This window comes from Phaeoacremonium minimum, assembly GCF_000392275.1.
Source record: "Phaeoacremonium minimum UCRPA7 unplaced genomic scaffold PA7_03_scaffold_39, whole genome shotgun sequence".
Taxonomy (NCBI): domain Eukaryota; kingdom Fungi; phylum Ascomycota; class Sordariomycetes; order Togniniales; family Togniniaceae; genus Phaeoacremonium; species Phaeoacremonium minimum.
Genome location: NW_006920946.1, coordinates 510,515 through 533,425, shown reverse-complemented (window position 1 = coordinate 533,425; position 22,911 = coordinate 510,515). Strand labels below are relative to the sequence as shown.

Sequence of the window (22,911 nt, the reverse complement as noted above, 5' to 3'; positions counted from 1 at the left end):
TGGGGGATGTAATCATCACAGTTGGAAGAGAAGGAGCCATGGAGTTGATGGAAGGCATTCCTATTTGATGAGCTTTTATTAGACTCTGGTAATGAGAACGGGTATCATAATTGAATAGAGACAGAGAGAGTGAGCAGGGTCAGTGCCACATGCCACTCTTTGCTTGAAGGACATTTCGAAATTCTTCATGCATCAAAAGATTTTAACGTTTATTCTTTTTGGCGGTCTTCTTCAGCTTCGGCTTTCCTTTGGAGGCCTGCGTAGTTTGGTCGGGGTAGCGGTTAGCATGTGTGACATCGAATGCTGGTTTGAATTTCCGAAAGAGAAGCATGGCAACACGAGCATCCTCGATACTTGAGTGTTGCCCAGTCTGGATCTCCACGCCCAATATCTCTTTTGCGAGCACTCGAAGAGCAGGCTTGGGTCCATGCCCATACTTCTTGAAGCCCGCGAACCTGGCCGTGTCGCGAACGTCTTTTCTGGGGTGGTCCAGCTTCAGGACTTGCAAGTCGTGTCTGATGTCATGGCCCACAACGATCCTGCCTTTCATGAGTCCGGCCACCTCTGTTTGAACTTCTTCAAAGTCCCTTGCGACCGCCATAAGCTTCGGAGTGATGCCGCTGACATGAGTCCGCCAGTCTGTGACTCGTTCCTGCGGGCGCACATATGAATCGTAGACCTGACGGCCATGAAAGTCGACCACGCTGACGCGCGCAAGTGCTGATTCGTAACCCTTTTCCCCTATGCCAACCATCTCGCAGTCGATGCCGATGTACTTGCCCACCTCTAGATCCTTGGCTCGGCCTTCATTTGGCCGTATTGTGGTCGCACTGAGCATTGAGTTGTCCTTCGCCCCCAACCCATAGGCTTCAGCGATATCCTCGCTTGATATGTCATTGTCCTTAGCCCACAAGGCTAGAGACGGCGAGACTCCAGAGGTCGGCTCATCTGCGATCTTGGACTGAGCAGATCCCATTTGCGTCTTACGAGTACCTTTCAATCCAGTAGTCTTAGAGGGGAAAGCGGTCGGTTTCTTGTCCTGTGACTGCAGTCTAGGCTTCTTCGAAATTGTCTTTTTCTCGATCGATGGTGGATTTTCTCCTGCCTTCCTTTTCAGACCTTGCGGCTTACTGGACTCTGACTGTATTTGCGCCTGCAGTTTCTTCCAGTTTGAAGACAAATCCGGAGCCATGATCCCATTCACCTGCTACAGAAGTATCTGTGTCAGCAGGAGGGCTTCACGGCAGAGGGCGCATATTATGATGCAAAAGCTATGCGATTTTGTCTCCAAAATGAGGGTGGTCAGTGAGTGAGGCTCAATGGTAAGATTCTCGGTCGTGAAAAATAAACGGGGCTAGTGCAACCACCCAGGCCGCTAACAGGTGGTCTACCACATGCCAGATTTGCCGCTAGAGTCATCGTTTGCCCCTCTAAAAAGACAGCATTTCGAAGCGCAAACCATCATTTTTGCGACGACGCAAAACGAACCCTTTTCCATCAATCAATCGCCCCCAGCCATCCGATTCATCATGAGTCCCGGTATTCTGAATGGAGAGCCCTCCGTCGGTCCTGATGGACCGAGGAAGAAGGGCAAGGCGACCCCCGAGACACTCGCGTAAGTCCAGAACCGTCATCCCTCGCTGCGACAAGAGGAAGTGGCATCGCTAACGCGCGCGACACAGGGTGGGGTGCATCGCGTGGGTAGAGAAGGAAGGCCAGCCACGCCGCGCAGAGATTTTGAGCATCAAGGAGACGAAAAGCGGTCGCCAGTACTACTGCAACTTCGACAACTTCAACAAGCGACTCGACGAATGGGTCCCCATTGCGCGGATAGATTTCGACCAAGAGGTAGAATGGCCCAACCCCGAGAAGGACAAGGCGAAGGACAAGGCCAAGAAGGCCTCGACCGCCCCTGGGAAGAAGACGCAGGTTGGCAAGAGGCCACAAAAGCGCCCAGGCAAGCGAGAACAGTCTGTCATGTCCGAGGGTCAGACGCCAGTCACCTTTACAGAGGCTGCCGAACCCACGTCGAAGGCTACTCCGCTCGGCATCGATGGCGACGAGAAAGCCACACCGAGTCAAGTAGCCACACCGAGCGCCATTGCTGATGATATGGATATCGACGATGAGGCGACTCCCATAGATGATAAAAAAGAACGAGCCCCGTCATTTAGCCGGGAGGAGGAGATTGAGAAGCTGAGAACCTCCGGGTCCATGACACAGAATCCGACGGAGGTCTCGCGAATTCGAAATATCTCGAAAGTACAATTTGGCAAATACGACCTCTTCCCGTGGTATTTCTCGCCGTATCCGGAGGTGTTTGGAGAGGAAGACGTTATCTTCATTTGCGAGTTCTGCCTGAGTTATTATGCCGACCAGAAGTCATTCACGCGACATCGTCACAAGTGCACCCTTCAGCATCCTCCCGGAAACGAGATCTACAGAGACGATTATGTCTCATTCTTCGAGATCGATGGACGAAGGCAACGCACATGGTGCCGAAACTTGTGTTTGCTATCGAAGATGTTCCTGGACCACAAAACCCTATACTATGATGTCGACCCTTTCCTATTCTACGTCATGACAACCAGAGACGAGAAAGGTTTCCATCTCGTCGGCTACTTCTCAAAGGAGAAAGAGAGCGCGGATGGCTACAACGTTGCCTGTATCCTGACTCTCCCACAATACCAAAGAAAGGGCTATGGTCGTCTGCTCATTCAATTCTCCTACGAGCTATCAAAGATTGAAGGGAAGCTCGGATCGCCCGAGAAACCGCTGTCTGATCTGGGTCTACTCAGTTACCGTCAGTATTGGTCTGAGAATATTGTTGAGCTGCTTGTCGAGTACAACGAGAAAGAGGACAAATGCAGTATCGAAGCAATTGCCTCGCGGCTAGCTATGACAACTCAGGATGTGGAGCACACCTTACAGGCGCTGAAGATGCAGGTGTATCACAAGGGCGAACACAAGGTGGTGATACCCGACAGATTGCTACAACAAAGGGAGAAATCAAAGTTGAAGAACAAGAGAGCCATCGAGTCAGAACGCATACAGTGGAAGCCTCCGGTCTTCACAGCATCGAACCGAACTTGGGGGTGGTAAAGCTGGAGATAAACGGATGCGCGAGCTTTGTAAAACTACTGTTGACCTAGAGATACCCAATCAATAAATTTGTGAATAAAGCATGCCCCTCAACAAGGTCGATCAACTGGTTGCCTCATATCATCTGTGAATACTCAGCGTACATTGAGAAACTTAATCTTAGGACGGTTTGATGTGAATTGAGATACATAGTGCACAGGTGTAACTTGGTGTTCTAAGTCAAATTTATCCCTTCCACGGCTTAGACTGTGACCACGCATATCATGATGACAGTGCAGGCGGTGGCAGGGATGTGCTGAAGCCGCCAAGTTTCGGGTCCGGAAGCAGACGGACGGCCCACATCGGCATAAGCTCCGTGACGTAGGCCCGCATTGAGGGCGAAAAACTTCATCAAATGCACCGCGCATTCGGCCGTGTCGTCTCCGCTTTCAAGCACCCTCATTGTTTGCATGCATTAAATGGCGAGCTTTCCCTAGATATTGAAGGCATTGAAAATAGTTCATGATACGCAGGCCGTTGCATAGGGCAATTCAACGGAGCGGTCTCCTACATCATTGTCATACTCCGTCCTCTTACTGGTTGCAACGCGCATCCACCATGGGCGGCGCAGGAGGTCAGAAGAAGCTGATCAATCTCCTTCGCGGATGGCCATCGCCAAATCTCCTGCCAGCAGAATTGCTAAAGACTGCCGCCAGCAGGGCACTATCTAATCCAGAGATCTTCGTGCCGGGCCTCCAATATGGTCCGGACCCGGGATACCAGCCGCTGCGCAAAGAGCTTGCCAAGTTCCTCAGCGACTTTTATAGCACGACGCCGGATGCAGAGCGCATATGCATCACTGGCGGTGCAAGCCAGAGCGTGGCATGCATCTTGCAGTCTTTTACAGAGCCAGTCTACACGCAGGCGGTATGGGTCATCGCCCCGTGCTACTACCTCGCCTGTCCCATCTTCGAGGACTCTGGCTTCAAGAACCGGTTGAAGGCAGTTCCGGAAGACGACGAAGGTGTCGATCTGGAGTGGCTTGAGAAAGGCCTGCAGAGTTTTGAGGCTTCTGACCCGGGAAAGCCGGTATACAAGCAGCCGAACCCGTTTAGAAAAGCGTACAGGCATATCGTCTATGTGGTGCCAACGTGCTCCAACCCGTCTGGCAAAACAATGAGCCTTAGACGACGGAAAGAGCTGGTGCAGCTGGCTCGTAAATATAATGCTCTTGTCATCTGTGACGATGTCTACGATTTCCTACAGTGGCCGATCGCCACCTCAGAAGTCCGCTCATCGGCAACCTCACCTCCGCCGTCTATACTGCCTCGACTTTCGGACATCGACTTTGCGATGGGCCCCAGTTCTCATGACCCCGAGGGACAGCAATTTGGTCATGCCATCAGCAATGGTTCTTTCAGTAAGATCGTCGGCCCCGGGATTCGCACGGGTTGGGTAGAAGGCACGCGCGACTTTGCATTTGGTCTGGCGCAAACGGGATCGACCAAGTCGGGCGGCGCACCGAGTCAATTCGGAGCTATGACAGTATGCGAGATGATGAAGAGTGGCGACCTGGCCAGACACCTGGAAGAGTCGTGTCGACCAGCTCTGCAACATCGTCACAGATTGATGATGGACGCGATACACGAACATTTGGGGCCATTCGGTATCGAGGTCATGGACTCAAATGTGAAAGACGTTCAAGTCTACGGCGGGTATTTCGTATGGATCACATTTCCTGACGGCCCTACAGCGCAGGACATCGCAGAACGGGCGTCCGAGGACGAGAACCTCATTGTCCCACCTGGAGAGATGTTTGAGGTCAAAGGCGACGAGGAGACCGTCAAATTCGAGAACAGCATCCGCTTATGCTACTCGTGGGAAGAAGAAGATGATATGGTCGAGGGCGTGAGGAGATTGGGCAGGGTTATCAAGGCATTACGGTCGGAGGGGCCCAGGACCGTGGCTAACAAAGAAGCAAAGAAGGGAGGTCTGGATGCATTCTTTTGATCATGGAAGCGTGAGAAATGTTTTGCAGCTTCGAATTGTACTATCGGTTTAACGGAAAAAATCATGGAATAAACCCCGTCTTACTTGGCAAGCCATTGGAGAAGGGTGTTAAAATCTTTTAACAACCCAATGTGCTCGACATATCCATCCGGTCTAACATAAACGTAGCCTGACTGCTCAAAGCCATAGAGCCCATGCATCTTTCCAGTGGGATCCACATAAGAAGATCCACTGCGTGCAGATGTACCTGAGATCAGGTAAGAAACAGCCCCGTCATGGTTGACGTTCTGGAACCTAGTTTCGGCGGCTCGTAGCTCGTGTAGATCAGCTGCCTTGGCGTCAATGCCCGAGAAAAGTATCAGGTGGTGTGAAGGACCGTGACATAGACTCATGAGCCATACTTCTTTGCCATCTTCTATTAGGACCTTCCCGTCCTGTGCGCGGTCACCTCCCTGGACGGGGCCATCGAAACCTGGTGCTGTGTCGACGATGGCACTCCCCCGATAGTGTATGTCAAACTCCGACATGAAGAGGAACAGGCCTGCGCGTCTTTCAGCACTACCAGTATACCAGGGCAAGAGCCAAGGGAGGAGCAAATTCCTCATGAATATAAAGAAGCGATTGGTGGAAGCTCCAAACGAAAATATCTGATCTGTGCCTCTGAGAAGTCTTTGGCCAACCGGCCATCGCTCATTATGGTATGTGTCGAGAAATGTGTCTGGGTCCTGCCCACGAATAACGCGAGCGAGCTTCCACCCCAAGTTGATAGCGTCTTGAATCCCAGTGTTCATGCCTTGACCGCCTGCTGGAGAGTGCACATGTCCTGCATCACCGGCCACGAAAAGTCGTCCATCACGGTAAGTGTTGACGCCACGGTGATGCAGCTTGAAACGTGCCAGCCAAGTCGGGTCATAAAGGCGGCCTTGCCCTGGGGCCATCTCCGAAAAGAATTCTTTGAAGTCTTCTAGCGTTGGGTTTGCCTCCTCGACTACACCTGCCCGACTTGCTACTAGCCGAACCAGCCCGCCCTTCAGGGGTAATATGATCATCAGTCCGCGTCCTAGACAAGCAACTGCGCGATCTTGTACTCCATCCCAATCCAGATGAACATCTGCAAGAATAAAGTCTTGCGGATAGGCTTCTCCTTCAAACTTCATGCTGGAAGAGTGACGAACAATGCTATGGGCCCCATCGGCCCCGACCTAGTCATCGCATGTCAGCATTGGTGATGACTGGTATCATAATTGACCTGACATACAATATATTTCGCGTGGATTGTTTCCAGACTGCCATCTTCTCGCTCGATAGTGACTGACGCTCTACCGTCATCCTGATGAATTTCCTTGGCTGACACTGACTTCTCGATTGGTGTCCATAGGCCTCAAGGCGTCCTTCGAGGAAGTGTTCGGTCTCTGCTTGTGAGATAAGCAGGGGCTGGGGGAAGGCAGTGCTGGTGAACCCGAAATCTGTTAAGTTGATGTCTGCCACCTGTCTCTTGTTCACGTAGATGACTGCACCGGTGGCCTTCATCCCCTTGGATACTAGCTGACTCCCGGCATCGCCGTGTCTGTTTAGCAGCTCTAGAGTTCTTGGTTGCACTACGAGTGCTCGACTCTTGTCTGACCGAGCCGCAGATCTCTCAACGATCCTAAATGACACACTTTGGAGGGCAAGTTCCAATGCTAGCGCAAGTCCGGTTGGGCCAGCCCCTACTATCAGGACATCTGTGTCGTACATCTCTTTGCTCTTTCGTACTTTGAACAACCAATTTCTGTGTATGACGGAGATGTGGTACCAGATTTGATGAGGAGCGAAACGAGGAACTAATGCAAGTCGCCCTACGGCATGCAGTGGAAGGGATATGGACTTATAACTAAAAGCTCGCTTGCATGAGAGAGTGTATGCCGTTAGGGCTGTGGCTGGTACCAAGCTGCGTCACATCATACAACTTCAGGCATCAGCTAACGATGTAGAACATTCGTGATCATCCTAATGGGGTTGGATAAGACCGCGAGGCTTCGACATCATGATCGTGTAACATGGATTGGTTAGGTGACTGTAAACTAGCGAGTAGTGCAGTTCATCAATCCGTCTGGCCGGCGCCGAACCTCCGATTAGCGGGCTCCGCCCGGAGCGCGAATATGCCTGGTCTCCGATCTCATCGAGCCAAGACGGTAGTAAATTTCGCCGTCTTACTTGGTTCACCTTGGTCCATTACACACGGACAGCAATAAAGATTTCCGTACAACAGAGTTGGCTCCGCTGATCCATGATCGTGTTTGATTGTGATATTTTGCAGTCAATTCTTCATTCTTTCACACCATTCTCGAGCTTGCGCATGTTTTAATACAGATCAAAATACTGCCCGAATCTGGCCGCTGTCCATTTCCTTCTCCGTGAGTGGACCGGTGCTGTTGCTGCTTTACCCTGTGCTGTGTTGACTTGTGGCGCTGTTTGGAGTCTCAATCTGCTACCCCGGTTGAAGTTGCTATAAAGCCAAAAATAGAACCAAGCTTTGTAACCCTGCGGGGGTTCATTTCTAGATACTCTAACACCTCTGGCGTCTATTTCCTAGAGAGCTCGCATGAAGGCAGCCTTAATCCTAGGATTCTCGTCTGAGAACCTCTCTCGGATTAGGAAGCTAAAGCTAGAGTAGATTTAATATTACCTTAGGGGTCTTCTGATGTTTCTAATTGTCACGGCTAGAAAAAGCCTACACTGTCTGTATGGCTCGAGGCCGGCTGGCATACCTAGGTAACGCTACCTAACCCCTGCTAGAACAGTCTACAGCATCTTATCTCATCCAGTCAAAGATGTCGATATTATGCTTCAACTGTGTCGGCGACGTGCCGCTAGGCTGCGGCTTTGTCAAAGCAAAGCTGGCAAATGATGGAACAGTGATATGAGGTCTAGAGATGGTTATGGAATTGGGTCGAGATAGGGGAAAAAGAGGTAGTCAAGCAACTTTATCTTCATTTTCCGTACAAATATCCGACGCCTGACAAGATAGATCCTATTCTTCTAGGCAGCAGTTTCTGTCGTAGCTAGGGTCTCTGTTTCGCTTCTCTCTTGCTGTAAGCTACAAACAGGAGGCGTCAAAGGAAGTCATGTTTAATGCTGGAGATGCTAAGTTTCAGGGTCCTTACAACGCTGCCACAACAAGTTGGCTCTTCTAGTGTATGTCCTAATGTGTTCGACGTCTAGGATTTCTGTTCGTCACGCGAATAACATATGTATAGCCGATACGATAAGTAGCTAATATTATATCTATAATCTTCAGAGCTGATTCCAGCTTGAGAGAAGTACTTGACACTATTGATAATGATCGAATCTGATATGGCCACAGAGGATGAGGGTATGAAAAGCGTAAATGTAACCTTTGTCGCTGGTCTGGACCAGCCATCCTTGGTGAATGAGTCGGTCATGTTCTTCTCATAGTTACAAAGACAGAAGACATAGGGTCCTGAAAGGCCGAGATTACGCTTGACGCCGTCCGGCACTAGCTCACCTTGGTCACCAATGATATGGTATCTGAGCGTAAAGGTTGGCTGACTTGTAGAGTGGAATTGCATCTTGCAATCCTTCTCAAGAGCTGGGAATCGAGATGGTATTTGCTCCCCCCGCAAGTAGATTGGTTTTGCATGGCTGATTGTGAGAAATACTGCAGTCATGCCGAATTCAACGATCAGGACCAACTTCCACTGCAAATATCTGTTGAAATTGACGCCAGTGGTAACAACGTTAGTCTCATCATGATCACCAGACACGACGCCGCGTACAGGGAAGAGACGTCTATTATAGGCGTCTCCTTTGGCTTTTCACTGGCGGCATTCAAAGCCCGAGGAAAAATTGGGCGCAACGGAGTGAGTCACGGAGATTTTCAATGCAAGGTCCAACGGGAGAACTCCAAGCTGCCAGAATTGCTGTTCATGTCTAATATGGCTTAGGGACAGAACCTACAGTGTAGAGTACCTAACTACAGCGCTGTTAGTGGGTGCCAAACCTAATTTGAGTGGGTACTGTACGTGGAAAGGGTATCTAAGTAGGCAATTCACACCATTTCACAGCAAAACATATCGGAGAAAGCTCACCTCATCATCAAATATAAATGCCCGAACCTTTCAGTTCCCTATCCTTTAATCTCGTCCAAAAGAACATAGCATGCTGACGGCCTCTGTCTGCGCTTGTTGTGATCTTCGCAACGATCACTCTCATCGCCTTCATTACGTGTATAGCAACAGCAGCCAGAGCCGCACAGCAAATTCCCGCACGTTTCAGCTGCTTCCTGCCCTCGATCAACCTACAATCCTCTCCGCGATCTTCGCTACTTGATACTGAACGGTCAAGTGCATTCAAACGCATCCTCGCCCAAGATGTCTTGCCGTTGAAACCTCAGCGGAGAACAAAGATCGCGCCAGTCAATTATTGAGGCGCTCCGCTCAATTCATTAGGTCGACCACACACCAGCGCTAGCACAGGAAAAATACCATCATGGCTTTCCACACCTTCTATCCATTCAAAAGATTGCCAGCGGAACTGAGACATATTATCTGGGACCTTGCGGTGGTGTCAACCTTAGACCGCCCGCCCGGAGCACAGTTCTTCACTCTCGTGAACATGCAGACGGACCTCGCGTCACTTTCGTCAAATGATATTATCAACGGGAACCGTAACAAGCACTACAGTCTGGCAGCACCACAGTGCAGTGGGCTCAGGAAGTTGTCATGGGCAAAATCGAATCAGTCGGCATACATGTGTGAACTCGGTTTGTTAGGAGCTTGTAGCGAGTCTCGGTGGCGGTTTCGACGGTGCCGTTCTTCACTTGATTGGGACACTTGGGTCAGCAAGATCAAGGAGAGTGGTGCTTGGATCGATGCAGATCGTGTGATGTCACATGAGCTCGATCGACTTCCACTGGGAGCCTCATTCTGCTACGACGGACAGAGACAAGAATTCACCATCTTTCCATGGTCGGATCTACTATGCATTCAACCATACAATTTTGACACTATTAGGTGGGAGGATGTTAAATCTGGGACCCCCCTTATCATTGGCATGGGAGTACGCAATCTTGCCCTAGAGTTCGACCCGGCATGGTGTGATTACAATATAATATATCAACAGCCGTGCTATGATAAGACTGGTCCGCTTCGATGCATCGCAACAGCTGCTTCGTTTGATATGCGATGGGTTGAACACCTCTGGTTCATTGACTATCAGATTCGTCGGCGACCAGGAACGCGGGCTCCAGAAGCGAGCAGACAAACATTTGCCGGCAACTCTTGTAGGTTTGTCGAAGTCGAACACGGGGATATGAACTGGGAGCTCACCACCGGAATGAACATTTTCGACTTTATACAGCTCCTAGACGAGTCGCTGGATGATTACTTCGCCGCTGAGATGACAGGGGGCTGCTCACCTCCTCCCTATCCGCGTTATTTTTGTGGTCAGCCGAGTATCGGGGTCCTGGCATGCGAAAAGTTTGATGAATGACTTTGGACTTTGGGGTAGTAATTGTCACCTTGGACGTCAACCTCTCAAGAATTGAACGAACCCATTATCGATATTCACGCTCTCAATCCACAAGCCCTAAACCATCATCCAGAGCTCACCATATCATTCCTTCCTGGCACAACAAAGCCACACGAACGCTAGAAAGCTATTTCGCTATCTTCTACTTAACCCCCGCCTACTGTATCAGAAGGGTGCTGGTGAACCCAGTACCGAAGGGGTTTCCGCCCTGACCAGGCCCGTCGCCTCATAGCTGATTCACCCATCTTACGAGCACTTCCCTCCTTCACAAATTTTCTTAGCACCTACTGTTAGTAGATTGTTAGGAAAACTGAATGATCCCGGCCAAAATAGGCCCCTAGCTATCAATTAGTTAACAGTCTGTCCCGTGAAAGTTTTCCTTTACTTCCCGAGATCTCTTCACGGAGTCTCTATGTGAGAAGAGGACTTGGAGAAGCCTTCTCACGACATGGCTATCAGGAGTATTCTACAGCTACACTACTTTATTTGTCTATAACTTCTCAGTGACGCGAGGCAGAATAATAAGAGTCATGCTGGAGAGAGAGATGTGCTTGCAGGATTGGAGGTGATGGAGATGATGTACGTCGTTGTTCGAATCGATGGAAATGTTGTATTGGTATGGCTTGTTGAAGCCTCTCCCTGCGAATGCAACGCGAGCTTTTATGGCCATGGCCTGTCTCCGATGCGTCGGGATGACTCAACGGCTCATTCAGGCTTTTCACGTCAAAGTCATATGAAGTTCGCGAGGTTCATGGTGGGTTGTGGTGTAGCTAACAGGGTGACGTGTTCGCCGAGAGGATAAGGTTCGAGGATTTGTGGTTGTCTATTGGGAAGGGGGGTTTGGATCTCCTAACGCTATTGTGACAGAACGGGAGCCCCGCTAAGTAAGTGGTAAGCTCCCCAAGCCCAGAAAGGGGTCTATTTAGTATATATATGTGTGCAAGCACCCAAATCTCTTTTGTATGATCTATATAGTTCAATGAACTTTCCATTACCTATTTATATGCTCGTACGCGCTCTACAGCTTGTCACATCTTTTGACTCGAGGAAAGATATTCGAGACCCTAGCATCACCAATGAGCGCGGATTCAATGTCACTTTCGTCGAGATGATGGATCTTGTATATATGTTGCCAGCTTTCTATGGATCCTTAGAGTAGTCTCGGCTACTCAGATCTGCATTCATCCCGATTCTAGAGCCTTCATGTATATTGCACTTCATACACTCTTGCTTTACTCATCAAATAAAGTTCTAAGTTGCCACTGGCCATTCGTCCCATCGCCCAGCGATTAAACAAATAATTCCTTCATATTTCCCCCATAGCCTCATTGATATACCACCTCTTAAGGCTTGCAGCCGAGACTTTCAAGTTCCAGGCAAACGACTTCAGAGATAGAATGGCACTGGCGGTTGATTTACTTGAGTTCAACGCCATTCGTCGCGCCGAAAGCCTACACAAGTTAGTCTGACGTGGCCTAAAATCGGGGATATTCATACCCTCTTGATGTCACCATAGATTGCAAATTGCACAGCAGTCATACCGCCGACCATGACAATACGCGCGTGTAGGCCGGTGAAGCTGCCGCGCAAGCCCAGCCCAGTTGCTATCCGAACCAAGCGTCGAAGTGTGCTTTCTCCAGGGATACCCTTCTCCTTATTGATCTTGCTCAAGACGGTGTCCGCCGGATGGGATACAATAGCAGCTGCGACACCTGCTACTAGTCCCGATCCAAGGTTGATGCCGGTCATCCCGGCAGATGAAAGTGTCGATCGGTCGAAGATACTATAGGCGACCTGGATTGCCTTTTCGTAAACGAGGAATGTCGCCGCTGTGTATGGAACCCTTTTCAAATTGTTAGTCACTAGAACTATCAGGCCAGTAAAGATCACGGAAGACTGACTGCTTGAGTACTATAGGACTCAATCCTGAGTAGAAGCCGGTGAAACCCTCCTGTTTCGCGATCTTGGTGAATGCTCCGACGAAGTTGCGAGCAAATGTGGGCTCTGACACAAGCCGAATGCGCGTTGCCTCGAACGGGCAGAGTGCAATATCCCCCAGAAACTCAGCCGCCGCTGACGATGCAAGATAGACTGCATTGCGATTCGCTGCCGCGGTGTCGTATCCGAGATAGTCTACGGCCCGTTGCTTGAAGAATTCGTAGCCACCAAACTTAAACGCGCCCTGCAGGCAGTACCCGACAACAGTAGGACCAAAGCCGGTGAGCAAAGCGGAGCTACCTTCTGTCGAGACAATCTGCCGTGCAGTGCCAAAGATACCACGATCGTACTTCAGCGGCTCGAGCTGTATTCTTGTCTTCACTCTGGAGCATGTTAGTGATACTCAAAACGGATAGAACATTCCAGATTCCACATGCAGGAGTAGTTCGGCACGAGACACGGCTCCTGTGTCTCGAGCGGTGGGCGGCAACGGCTTACACATCGACAGGAGTGAGAACAGCATGAGTGAACGAGCAGCAAAAGGCGCCGGCGAAGGCATATTTCGCGTAGAGAGACGCCGCTCTCAGGGGCTCTGCATCCTTGACTTGTGAGGAGTCCTTGGCAGAACGGACGGCCTTACGGTCTCTGATCAAGCCGGATCCATCCCCTACGGCACCGAGAACGCGTACGTGTTCCTTCTTCAATTGATCGAAACCCGCGTCTAGATCTTTGTGCCACGGGTAAAGAACGAAGACTTGAAAGCCAAGAGCTGAACTGGCGATCAGAAAATTAGTCAAGGTGACCGTCCGAGTTATCAATCCCATGATTAACAAGTCCGGACGGATGACAGGGCGAATGCTAGCTGTTAATGTTGCTGTGTGTGTTTTGAAATAAGCGCTGCTGTAACACGAGTAGGCCTGCAATATCGGATAAAACACGGCAAAGAAATTTTCAAATGACTACAGAAATTGAAGCTATCTCGCACTTCAGAGCCCCAGGATGCTACACGACAAACAAATAAGAAACAACAGTCTAGGGAAAACTTTACCAGCCTAGAGGCGACATTGAACATTTTTAATTCTTCTAGCAGCTGATAAGGGGTCTTGTAGCAAGGCCCACAGTGGACCTGGTATTCCACGCTTTGGGCCGGGATTGTCCGATGACGGTTCCTAGTGCCGTCTTCAGGGATACGGAGTGCTCCACACCGAGACGACTGCGAAGTTGCGAACCGTACTTGCAGGTGTACGCCCCCTTGCTGTCACATCCTAACCTCAGGAGTCGCGTACGCTCATGAAACCGAACGGAATAAATAAGCCTTTCAGAAAACTTGGAAGCGCCATTGGCGTTGCTCGTGGGCGGTTAGTCCCGTTGCGATCCAAGATTACTACTCAGGGTAGAGTTTTGTGGAAGTGCCTTGCTACGCCATTTCCGCGACGAAAATTATCTGGCCATGCCAAAGAATTAAGCTGTGACAGGTAGGCGAATCACATCATCGCCAGCGTTTATTACATTACTGTACAAGCGAACTTGGGCAGCAATGTATTTTTGTAAGCCCAAAGAACCGGGTCTTCGGTATGACCTAGGTAGCCAGTCCCATCTCCCACATATTCGACACGGTGACCAATGGGGTGTTGTTGAAAGCGGACTGCGAACACCTGGGCACCCTGCATCTGACATGTGCGCCGCCCAACCCCGGCCCCACTTACAACAACACCCAGGACGATCCACTAAAACTGGCAAAGTGGCATGATTCTAGGCTTCTAGCCTTCCAATTCCACTTAATAGTATTGCAGGGTGCCCGTACTTGACCGAATTCGGCACGACACAGCTCTGCAAACCTGAATTAAGCGGAATCTAAAAGTATTTCAACCTGAGGTCTCTTCGGCGATTTTACCGGTGGTTCGGAGCGACCCCCAAATTACCGATACTTGCATAGGCTTGTGTAACGGAGACAAGCATTAACGTCACTTGAATGAAGCTTGACATGACTGCAAGTATGATCAGTAGCTGTGAGATGATATCATCTTAATATAGTTTCATCAGACTCGTCATACTCGAGCTCTACAATCGTCTTAGAGATGGGTTGCTTTGCCCTGTCTACCAATCCCTTTTGAGCACAAATCTGTACCGAGACTCTCCGTTCAGTTGTCTTCGAATTGCGTCGGAACACTGTGACATAGGGATCGTTTCAACCCAGCTCTTGATTCCCTTGGATGCCACCAGATCCAAAAGCTCAAGAACTCCCTTTTTGCTTCCTGTGTTCGAGCCTCGGAGCGCTGAGTTGTTGCCAATCATGAGAGGCGGAGGTAAGCTCGGGAGGTTACGCTCTGGAATGCCAACATAGACAAGAGTTCCGCCGACATCCAATAAGGTAAGATATCTATCCAGCGGCATCTCCTTGTCAAATGAAGTGCAGATAATTAGATCCAGGCTTCGACCCTCCTTCTTGTCCCAGTCTTCACTATTTGTAGAGACAAACTTTGTGGCGCCCATTTTCTGTGCATCCTCTTTCTTTCGTGTCGAGTGTGATATCGCGGTCACAGATGCTCCCATTGCGCTCGCCAACATGACCGCATAGTGCCCTAATCCCCCAATGCCAATGACCCCAACTCGCATACCTGGACCGACTGCATGCTGCTTTAGTGGGGAGAAGACTGTCAGACCAGCGCAGAACAATGGAGCCACCATTTCCGGTGCAAGACCATCCGGCACGGGAAAGACGAATCTGTAAAAGACGGTCAGAATAAGACCTGCAATTGAATTGATTTCTCAATACCTCTCATTGACCCTTACAAAATCAGAGTATCCTCCCCAGCTTCTTGAACCATCTTCATACTTGAAATTGTAAGTCTCGACCAAGGCGGGCTAATGAATATTAGGAAATTCACTTGTAATTCAAATTGTATTTATACTGACGCAGTATTGCTCAAGATCCCTTTCACAAGCCGAACATTCTCCACAACTCCAGACATTCGGACCAACACCAACGAGATCTCCGGCTTTGATGTCTTTCACGTCAGAACCGATGCGTCGGACAATTCCTACAATTTCATGACCAACAACAGACGGATACATAGTTCCACCCTGTTTTGGAGATAAGTCTTCCATCGCGGTTGAGAAGATGGTCACCACTCACCCATCCGCCGCTTAGCGTATGTAAATCTGAGCCACAGACGCCACAGTATTGGACTTCGATGTCCACATCATGGCTTTCAAATGGCTTCGGTTGAAATTGAAACTTCAGATTATGTTAGCTCAGATTACGAATACGCAATTATCTGAGGTCGCAGCTGCTAACTTTCTCAAGGGTTTGCCAATTTGCGGATGATTTGGCGCCGTAGCCAGTAAACATATCTGGTACCTCACTCATTTTGACATGAGTGATTGATGCTTGTTATTTGCAGATTAGATCATTTATTATGCATCAGAAAACATTATTTATGACCATAAAGTCAGAGAAATTAGATCAGTAAGTAGGAGCTTGACGTTGAAGTTCCGATCTAAATCGGCTTCCACAGATGTCGATGGGACAGGAAGTGGATGTGCAGTGACATCAATAGGCTAACGCCTCATTACGCAAAAGATTGCCAATTCCTATTGAGACACCATGATGTTCAAGCATGAGCGAGCGAACCGCCACGATGGAAGATTCCTGGTAGAGTATAGTGGGTCATGATTGCGGCGATAGCGGTTCGCGCGCTCCGCCAGTGATCGCCTAGTGGGCATCATCGTTGACCACACTTGACGCGCTAGTGTATCTCTTTTACAGACAAGCGATACTCGAAGGAAGTTTTTTGGGCTCATTGATTGATAAGGACTGGCAAAAGCTTTGCGCCTTGGCCCATTGCTTGATGGTTAGGAGCGTATGTAAAAATGTCTGTTTCGTCTATTGTCCTCGTGGCTGCTGTGGTAGTATTAACATGGTACGTGTATTGCAAGGTGAAACAAAATCCGTCGAAACTTGCAAAAAATATCACCCATGGAGTGACTGAAGGACATTTTGACTACAATGACGTCGAAATATCACAATCTCCTGATTTCAACGTGGCGGGAACCCGACCGCCCTCTTATCGACCGTGGAAGTCGGGCAAGTTTGTGATGACTATGGGAATCATTAAGTGCGAACAGAGCGACTGGCTTGCAATCGATGATCAATATGAGAAAGAGCAAAAGTTGAGGCAATGGCTTGTAGAGAATCACAGGGAAGGAGTCATGCAGCTTTTGCCGGGCTCAGAGATGGCTTGCATCGAAGCTCTACAAATGGTAGCCTCGTTTATGACTAGACGCTACCCGCGTCTTTTCTTTTCCCCCGAAGGAAAGCCAGACTACATACATAACAGCCTCACCAAGCGCACATTCAGAATCAAAGAGCCTTTCGATTTGCCACCCTTGCAGATAGCGGCACAATTAGCCATGGAAGATTTAAATCTGTTAATTCAAGGCTTTGGTGATGACGCAGACCAGCACTACCTGTAAGACGCCAGTACCAATCAGCGAAACTATCGTTAACTGGCATAAAACAGGGCTGCGAGTTTCAGTATGGCTCCTGCTGGCTGGAGACTCGATGAGCGCATAGGTTGGCCTCTCTGGAAGATTCACGGACCAGTTCCTCTGTGGCAGGAGAAGCTACGCAAATCTATCGAAAGGTGTGTTTCACTTCTAAATACATCTGAGAAACCTAACTGTACGAAAACTATTGATAGGGGCAAGACTAACTTCAGTATAGATACTTCCTGAAAATGAAATCGGAAGATTTAATTTGTCGCCATAACTTTTTCATCCAAACCACTGATGTACTGTTTCAACAAGATCCATTCCTTGCAGAGCTTCCAGAGCCACCGAAGATCGTAGACATTCGGATCCGGCATGAACGTCAAACTCTTCGAAGATTGCCGAAAACTAGGGCGATTCTCTTCACAGTTCGGACATACATGTTGCCAATCACAGAACTTGAGAACGAGCCGGAAAGTATTAGGGAGTTTCTCGGCGCCATTCGTGCCATGCCTCCAGAGATGGCCAAATATAAAGCGAAGCAGGTGTGGGGTGACGTGGTGGAAGAGTGGTGTGAAGCACAGCTACGGAAAACTGCATCGGATGTACCAGCGTAAATGATAGCAGAGCCAAGGCATTGATTGTACATAGAATACAGAGCAAATTGAGCCTCAGAACATGTTCTGAATGCTAAGACTAAATCTTACATCGGCCGATAGCATGTTGAATTGTTGATTTTTATACTGACATGTTGGTACCTTTCCGAAGGCTGACATCGTGGAAGAACTGTCCCGCGTCGACTAGGAACACACTTGGGTACTGGGACCTACTGAGACCCGCTGGTCTGATAAGAGACGTTGATCTGGCTGGGTAGCGTTCCGCGCTAAAGAAGGCCGGCGCATTGCTTGAGATAAGACCTTTGAAAACTAGGAAGTAGTTCAGCTTATTAGGAGCTCCCCCACTTGCTATCACAATCATTGCGGGCTTAGAGGATTCATGTATTTCGTCACTGATCATGAACACTACCTCGTTTGCAACTGATTGTTGTGCAAGCACTAAGATGTCGCACGCAAGCGATTCCAATGATGCTATGGGACAAGCCGAACATAGCCAGACCAACATGCGAGTACAAATCAAGCGCCGCCGTACAGGCTGCTTCACTTGCCGTAGAAGAAGGAAGAAGTGTGACGAAACGAAGCCTGAATGTAAGCATGAACAAATTCAACCGTTGCAAATTGAATTCCATGATAAGCGTCATGTATGAGCCTGACTGAAGCGTAGGCATTGGTTGTTTGAGGAGTGGTTACATTTGCGAAGGATATCCGACGACTGTGCGATACCAGGAAAATCAGTCGCGGACAACATCGAAAACGTCGGATCAAACTCTGGATGCTACTTCGCAGAATGAGTCTATAGGCGCAGGAACGACTTCATCAAGCATGTCAGGATTCAACCCAACTGTGCCGGACAGCATGGCCGATTGGTTTCTCGCACAAAGCCCGGGCGCAGTGTTGTCTCCCTTCGCTCCGTTCCCAGAGTTATCGGAGTCAAGCGTGACATACGTGCAGTCCTCCTCTAATTCTCTTCTCTTCGAAAGCCTCGGCTTACCATGGTGCTCGCCGGATGATGATCCTTTGATGCAAGTTCCACATCCTCATACACACTCCTCTCACCAGCATAGCCCTTCTGCTGGAAGTCCTCCAAGGCTATCGCAAATACCAAGAGGCCTGCCATTTATAATTAATGGCATCAACACTCCAATTGAACAGAGATTCTTCATGCACTTCACTACCACGACATCTAAAGTTCTGACCAACGAAACCGACACCCGAAACCCGCTTTTGACAAATATTCTCCCTCGAAGTCTACAGGATCCCATGATCCAGACAGCCATTCTTTGTCTCGGGGCTTCTCATCTATTAAGCCTTGTCCCAAACCCTGAATCCGATTTGAAGATGGAGAAGGACAGGTTATTAAAACATACCGAGCATGAGCAAATCATGCGAATAAAAGCTGCACAGTCCATAAGCAAACAGATTGTCAAATCCGAGCTCGATGCCATTCTGAGTTGCGCCATGCTGTTATGCTTGTACGAGATCTCCGAAGGTACAGGAGATGTTGCTTGGAGGATTCGTCTTGACGTAGCGCGAGACCTCCTTCAAAACGCCATTGACAATCACCACGTTGTTGTTAACACATCGGCCGAAGCAGGGTTAATCAGCAACAGCAAATCTCTCGATGTAAACGAGTTCTTGTTAGAGTTTTTCATCTATCATGACATCCTAGCTACTGTTACAGACCAGTCTCGAAGGTCCACCCTCTCCTCCTCGTTATGGACGTCCACAGGAATCAACAACCAACGGCCGTACATGATCGGTATAGAAGATGGGCTCTTCGACTTGGTGTCTCGAGTTGCCGCCTTGAGATTGAGAGACTCACCGGAGTCCATTATCTGTGAAGCTTTGGTTCTGTGGGAAGAGCTTAATGAGTGGCAACCAGCTACAAGCGACCCTGACCACAAGCTCGCTTGTTCAGCTTACATTTCTGCGCTCTTTGTTTGGCTGTATTCTCTCGTCAATCCATTGAATATCGCTGATGACAAAATTCGAGAGGCTGTTAAGACTGGTATGGGGGATATGCAGAACATTCAAGGATCTGGTGTCCTCGCGTTTCTACTGTTTCCGACTTTCGTGCTAGGGCATGCTAGTATAACGTCACACGAGAGACAACAGTGTACTGCGCAATTTGATCGACTTCGTCATTTCAGCGGCTTGGGTAATGTTAAACTTGCTCGAGAGCTAGTTAAGTTGTCTTGGGATGCGTATGATAATGGCGCACTTGATGCATGGGACTGGGTTCATCAAATGGAGCAACACGGAATCAGCCTCCCAGTTACTTGAGTCATCTATTTGTAGCGAGCTATTGTTGTAAAAATAACACTACAAGTGCAGTTTTGACGATGACGCGCATCCTTCACCATTGACACATGCGCCAGTAACAGCTTCGTTGTTATGGCCTAATTCCTGTACGAGGACTGACTTATTTGAAGCTTGACTAGAAACATTATATCAGCTCCTGCAATGGTGGCGTGGGAAGCTGCAAAGGCTCACGTTGAAGGGGGGACATCTATAGCAGGGTTCTTCGTGAAGAAATTGACCGGCTTGAAAGCCACTTTGACAATTTCTGCTGGCCTGATTGTCCAATGATGTCAGTATTCGAATCGATACGAAAATTCAGCGATCAGACTTGCATTACTGGAAAGTCTTCGCAGCGCGGGACGTGTTGTAATCCAAACTGTACCCAGATGACAATGTTCTCATCTGTGATGTCGTCATCTCTTCCAGCCCATTTCCTAACGCCTGTTGTTGCTCTGTTCTGATTAGTATATTGACCGCCGGCAAATAGCTCTTCTTCTTTGAATTTCGTTACATAGATAGAATGATCAGCAAAGCTGGAACGTGTTAGTTGATGCTGCAAAAGTTTTATGTGCGCATACGCACTCGGCTCGCTTATAGTGGAAGCTATTCTCCTCTGCTAGAAGAGGCTGGACTGGTGGCACGTGGATCTTATAGGCGACATTTTTGCCATTGATAGGGTTCTGCTTTCTCTTATTTTCCACCATAAAAACGCGATTTTTCTTTGAGTCAAGGTCGTACCCGCCAGATCTCTCGATCATTGTGCGCCGGCTAATATATGCATTTCCATGGGGGTTGGTCTTCGGATCACGAGGCAAAGGCCCAGTTTCCTCATATACCAATCTGTTCTTCTCATCGCCGTCGAGTTCAGGGTCGATTCGAAGTGACAGGATGTGCTGGTGGTAGACTGCCAAGACGCCGTCATGAACGACCGTTCCCCACGGAACCTCAACGCCGGGATCTATAGGTTGTGTGGATAATATGCCAGTGGCACGAACTTCGTATTCCATTTGTCCAGCCTGATCGAAAATAAAGGCCAGAATATACTCGTAATTTGACACCGTGATGATCGACTGGATGACCAGCTCTCGCCTCCGAACGACGGCTGCGCGGTCCGTGCGATAGTTGGTGTGCTTCCAGAGCAGTCCTGCGTCTTGTTCATGAATGCAAACTGCATTTCGTTTCCAAAGTGGTCTGCCTTGGTCGTCCGCAATCAGGCCATCTTTATACGCAATCACACCGAGGCAGTCACAGCCCAATTTCAGATTGTTTGCCATCAGTCCAGCTCCAGTGTCTCCGAGATCGAAGGCTTGCTTCTTATGGAATGGGGGCCGAGGATCGGCATATGGAACCGACATGTCACTCAATGAGACGCGATAAAAAAGACGACGGTTGTCGTAGGTGACCTGATGCAGTACAATTCCTTCGCGGTAGTTGAACGTTAAACGCATTTCCCATTTCTGCCAGCGGATGACGTCGCCCTCGAAAGAGAAGGACGCTCCATCTGGCTGAACTATCCTTAAACTTCTTAAATCAGAACGTAGGTTTTGAGCTTCTGGAATATATTCGTTCGGAGGAATGTCTCTGCGAAAAGGCTCGGTTGCACGTGTAGAAAAGTCGGCCCCCGTGGGAAGGTACTCTATGCGCGTCACGGACATGGTGACTGTATCAAAAACGGGAGAGAAACTCAACGGGAAGGCGTAATGGTTGCTGTCTGGCTGGGAACTGTTGTTGGGATCTCGTAGATACATATAGCATTGATATTGGCGGACATCATCTGCGACCCCATCGGCCCCCCTATATCTTCCAATGAGTTCACGCTTCGAGAAGATATTGCCATGGTACTAACCAAATCCAGGGGTCACACACAACAACGGCACCATCTGGAAGCTGCAGCTTCGCAATTTCAGCCTGTACCCTTGAGTCTGCCAATGTTATTTTCTCCGCTGTCAAAATCTCATCGTCATCGCACGGCCCATGGAAACCTGTCGGCACCTCTATTTGTCTCTCGACTTTCTTGTCGGAAAGATCCAGAATTGCCTCGTAGAAACTCGCCGTGCCGACAAGATAGTAATTCACCCAAGCTTTTCTGGCGGGCGTGTGCATCCATGGCTCAGTGGCGGAGTCAAATACTTTCATCTCCCCTTTCGATGGTTCATGTAACGTAATTCCCTTGAAGCGAAGTTTCGTCCCGGGAGCATGACAAGAGCGTACCAAGCTTGCAGCGACTACTATCTCATCCTCCTTCAAAGCAGTAAGCGGATGGGCCCTGGAAATATTCGACATGATGGCTGCAAACAACTCGGAAGGTAGTTGATATCAAAACAGTATGGAAAGTTTCTTTAATATTCAAATCGTTCTGATACTTTAGTCCGTTATTGTGGCAGCGTACACTGATTAACAATAGGCTTTGAAAGGCCAAAACGGTCTTAATCTTTAATGCCTTAAACAGGGATTAGTACAGTAGTGGTCTTGAGACAAACCACCTAGTCAGTTTTCGGTGTCGCGCAACTTTGAGTTGATGATGTGCCTTGCTCCACAAACGCCAGTAGCGCCCGGAGCGAGCGAACCGCCAACTCCTATCATCAATTTAGTGCAGCCATCGGTCGTGGCCTATTTCGGTGTCTTATCTTCCCCGTTATTGAAGAGCATGATAGCCGCGGTGAACATGGGGCATCATGCAGGGTGTTGATCAGTCCGTGACATTGGAAATCTGACATTGCTGCTTTGAGGGATAGGTACCAGGATACCAGGATACCGGGTCGTATCAGAATGCAATCCCTGGCAGCAACTTATCACGAAAGATAAGACAGGGGCAAGGCAGCACAGCAGAATGATACAATAAGCAAGTCATCGTCTGAGATTCGTTCACATGTCTTGGGATTTCTCTACTCATTCTTTTACTGTAGGTAACTAGGTGTCTCGCACGGTTTCGCTTTTCAGC

General features: G+C 49.0%; 4 protein-coding genes across 4 annotated transcripts; 2 read left to right on the top strand and 2 right to left on the bottom strand.

Moving 5' to 3' along the window:
- Positions 1-202: 202 nt before the first annotated feature.
- UCRPA7_580 (putative rna exonuclease 4 protein) lies at positions 203-976 on the bottom strand (the record flags this gene model as incomplete). The annotated part of the gene is made up of 1 exon (XM_007913174.1): positions 203-976. The coding sequence occupies one exon, from the start codon at positions 974-976 to the stop codon at positions 203-205; it is 774 nt and encodes a 257-aa protein (XP_007911365.1).
- Positions 977-1,529: 553 nt separating this feature from the next.
- Positions 1,530-3,102, top strand: UCRPA7_579 (putative histone acetyltransferase esa1 protein; the record flags this gene model as incomplete). Its single annotated transcript, XM_007913173.1, has 2 exons — positions 1,530-1,615; positions 1,683-3,102. 2 exons carry the CDS (start codon positions 1,530-1,532, stop codon positions 3,100-3,102), a joined length of 1,506 nt encoding a protein of 501 aa, XP_007911364.1.
- A 597-nt stretch (positions 3,103-3,699) lies between these two features.
- Positions 3,700-5,091, top strand: UCRPA7_578 (putative aminotransferase protein; the record flags this gene model as incomplete). The annotated part of the gene is made up of 1 exon (XM_007913172.1): positions 3,700-5,091. The coding sequence occupies one exon, from the start codon at positions 3,700-3,702 to the stop codon at positions 5,089-5,091; it is 1,392 nt and encodes a 463-aa protein (XP_007911363.1).
- Positions 5,092-12,114: 7,023 nt separating this feature from the next.
- Positions 12,115-13,385, bottom strand: UCRPA7_577 (putative mitochondrial phosphate carrier protein; the record flags this gene model as incomplete). The annotated part of the gene is made up of 3 exons (XM_007913171.1): positions 12,115-12,466; positions 12,525-12,944; positions 13,060-13,385. The coding sequence occupies 3 exons, from the start codon at positions 13,383-13,385 to the stop codon at positions 12,115-12,117; spliced, it is 1,098 nt and encodes a 365-aa protein (XP_007911362.1).
- Positions 13,386-22,911: the final 9,526 nt, after the last annotated feature.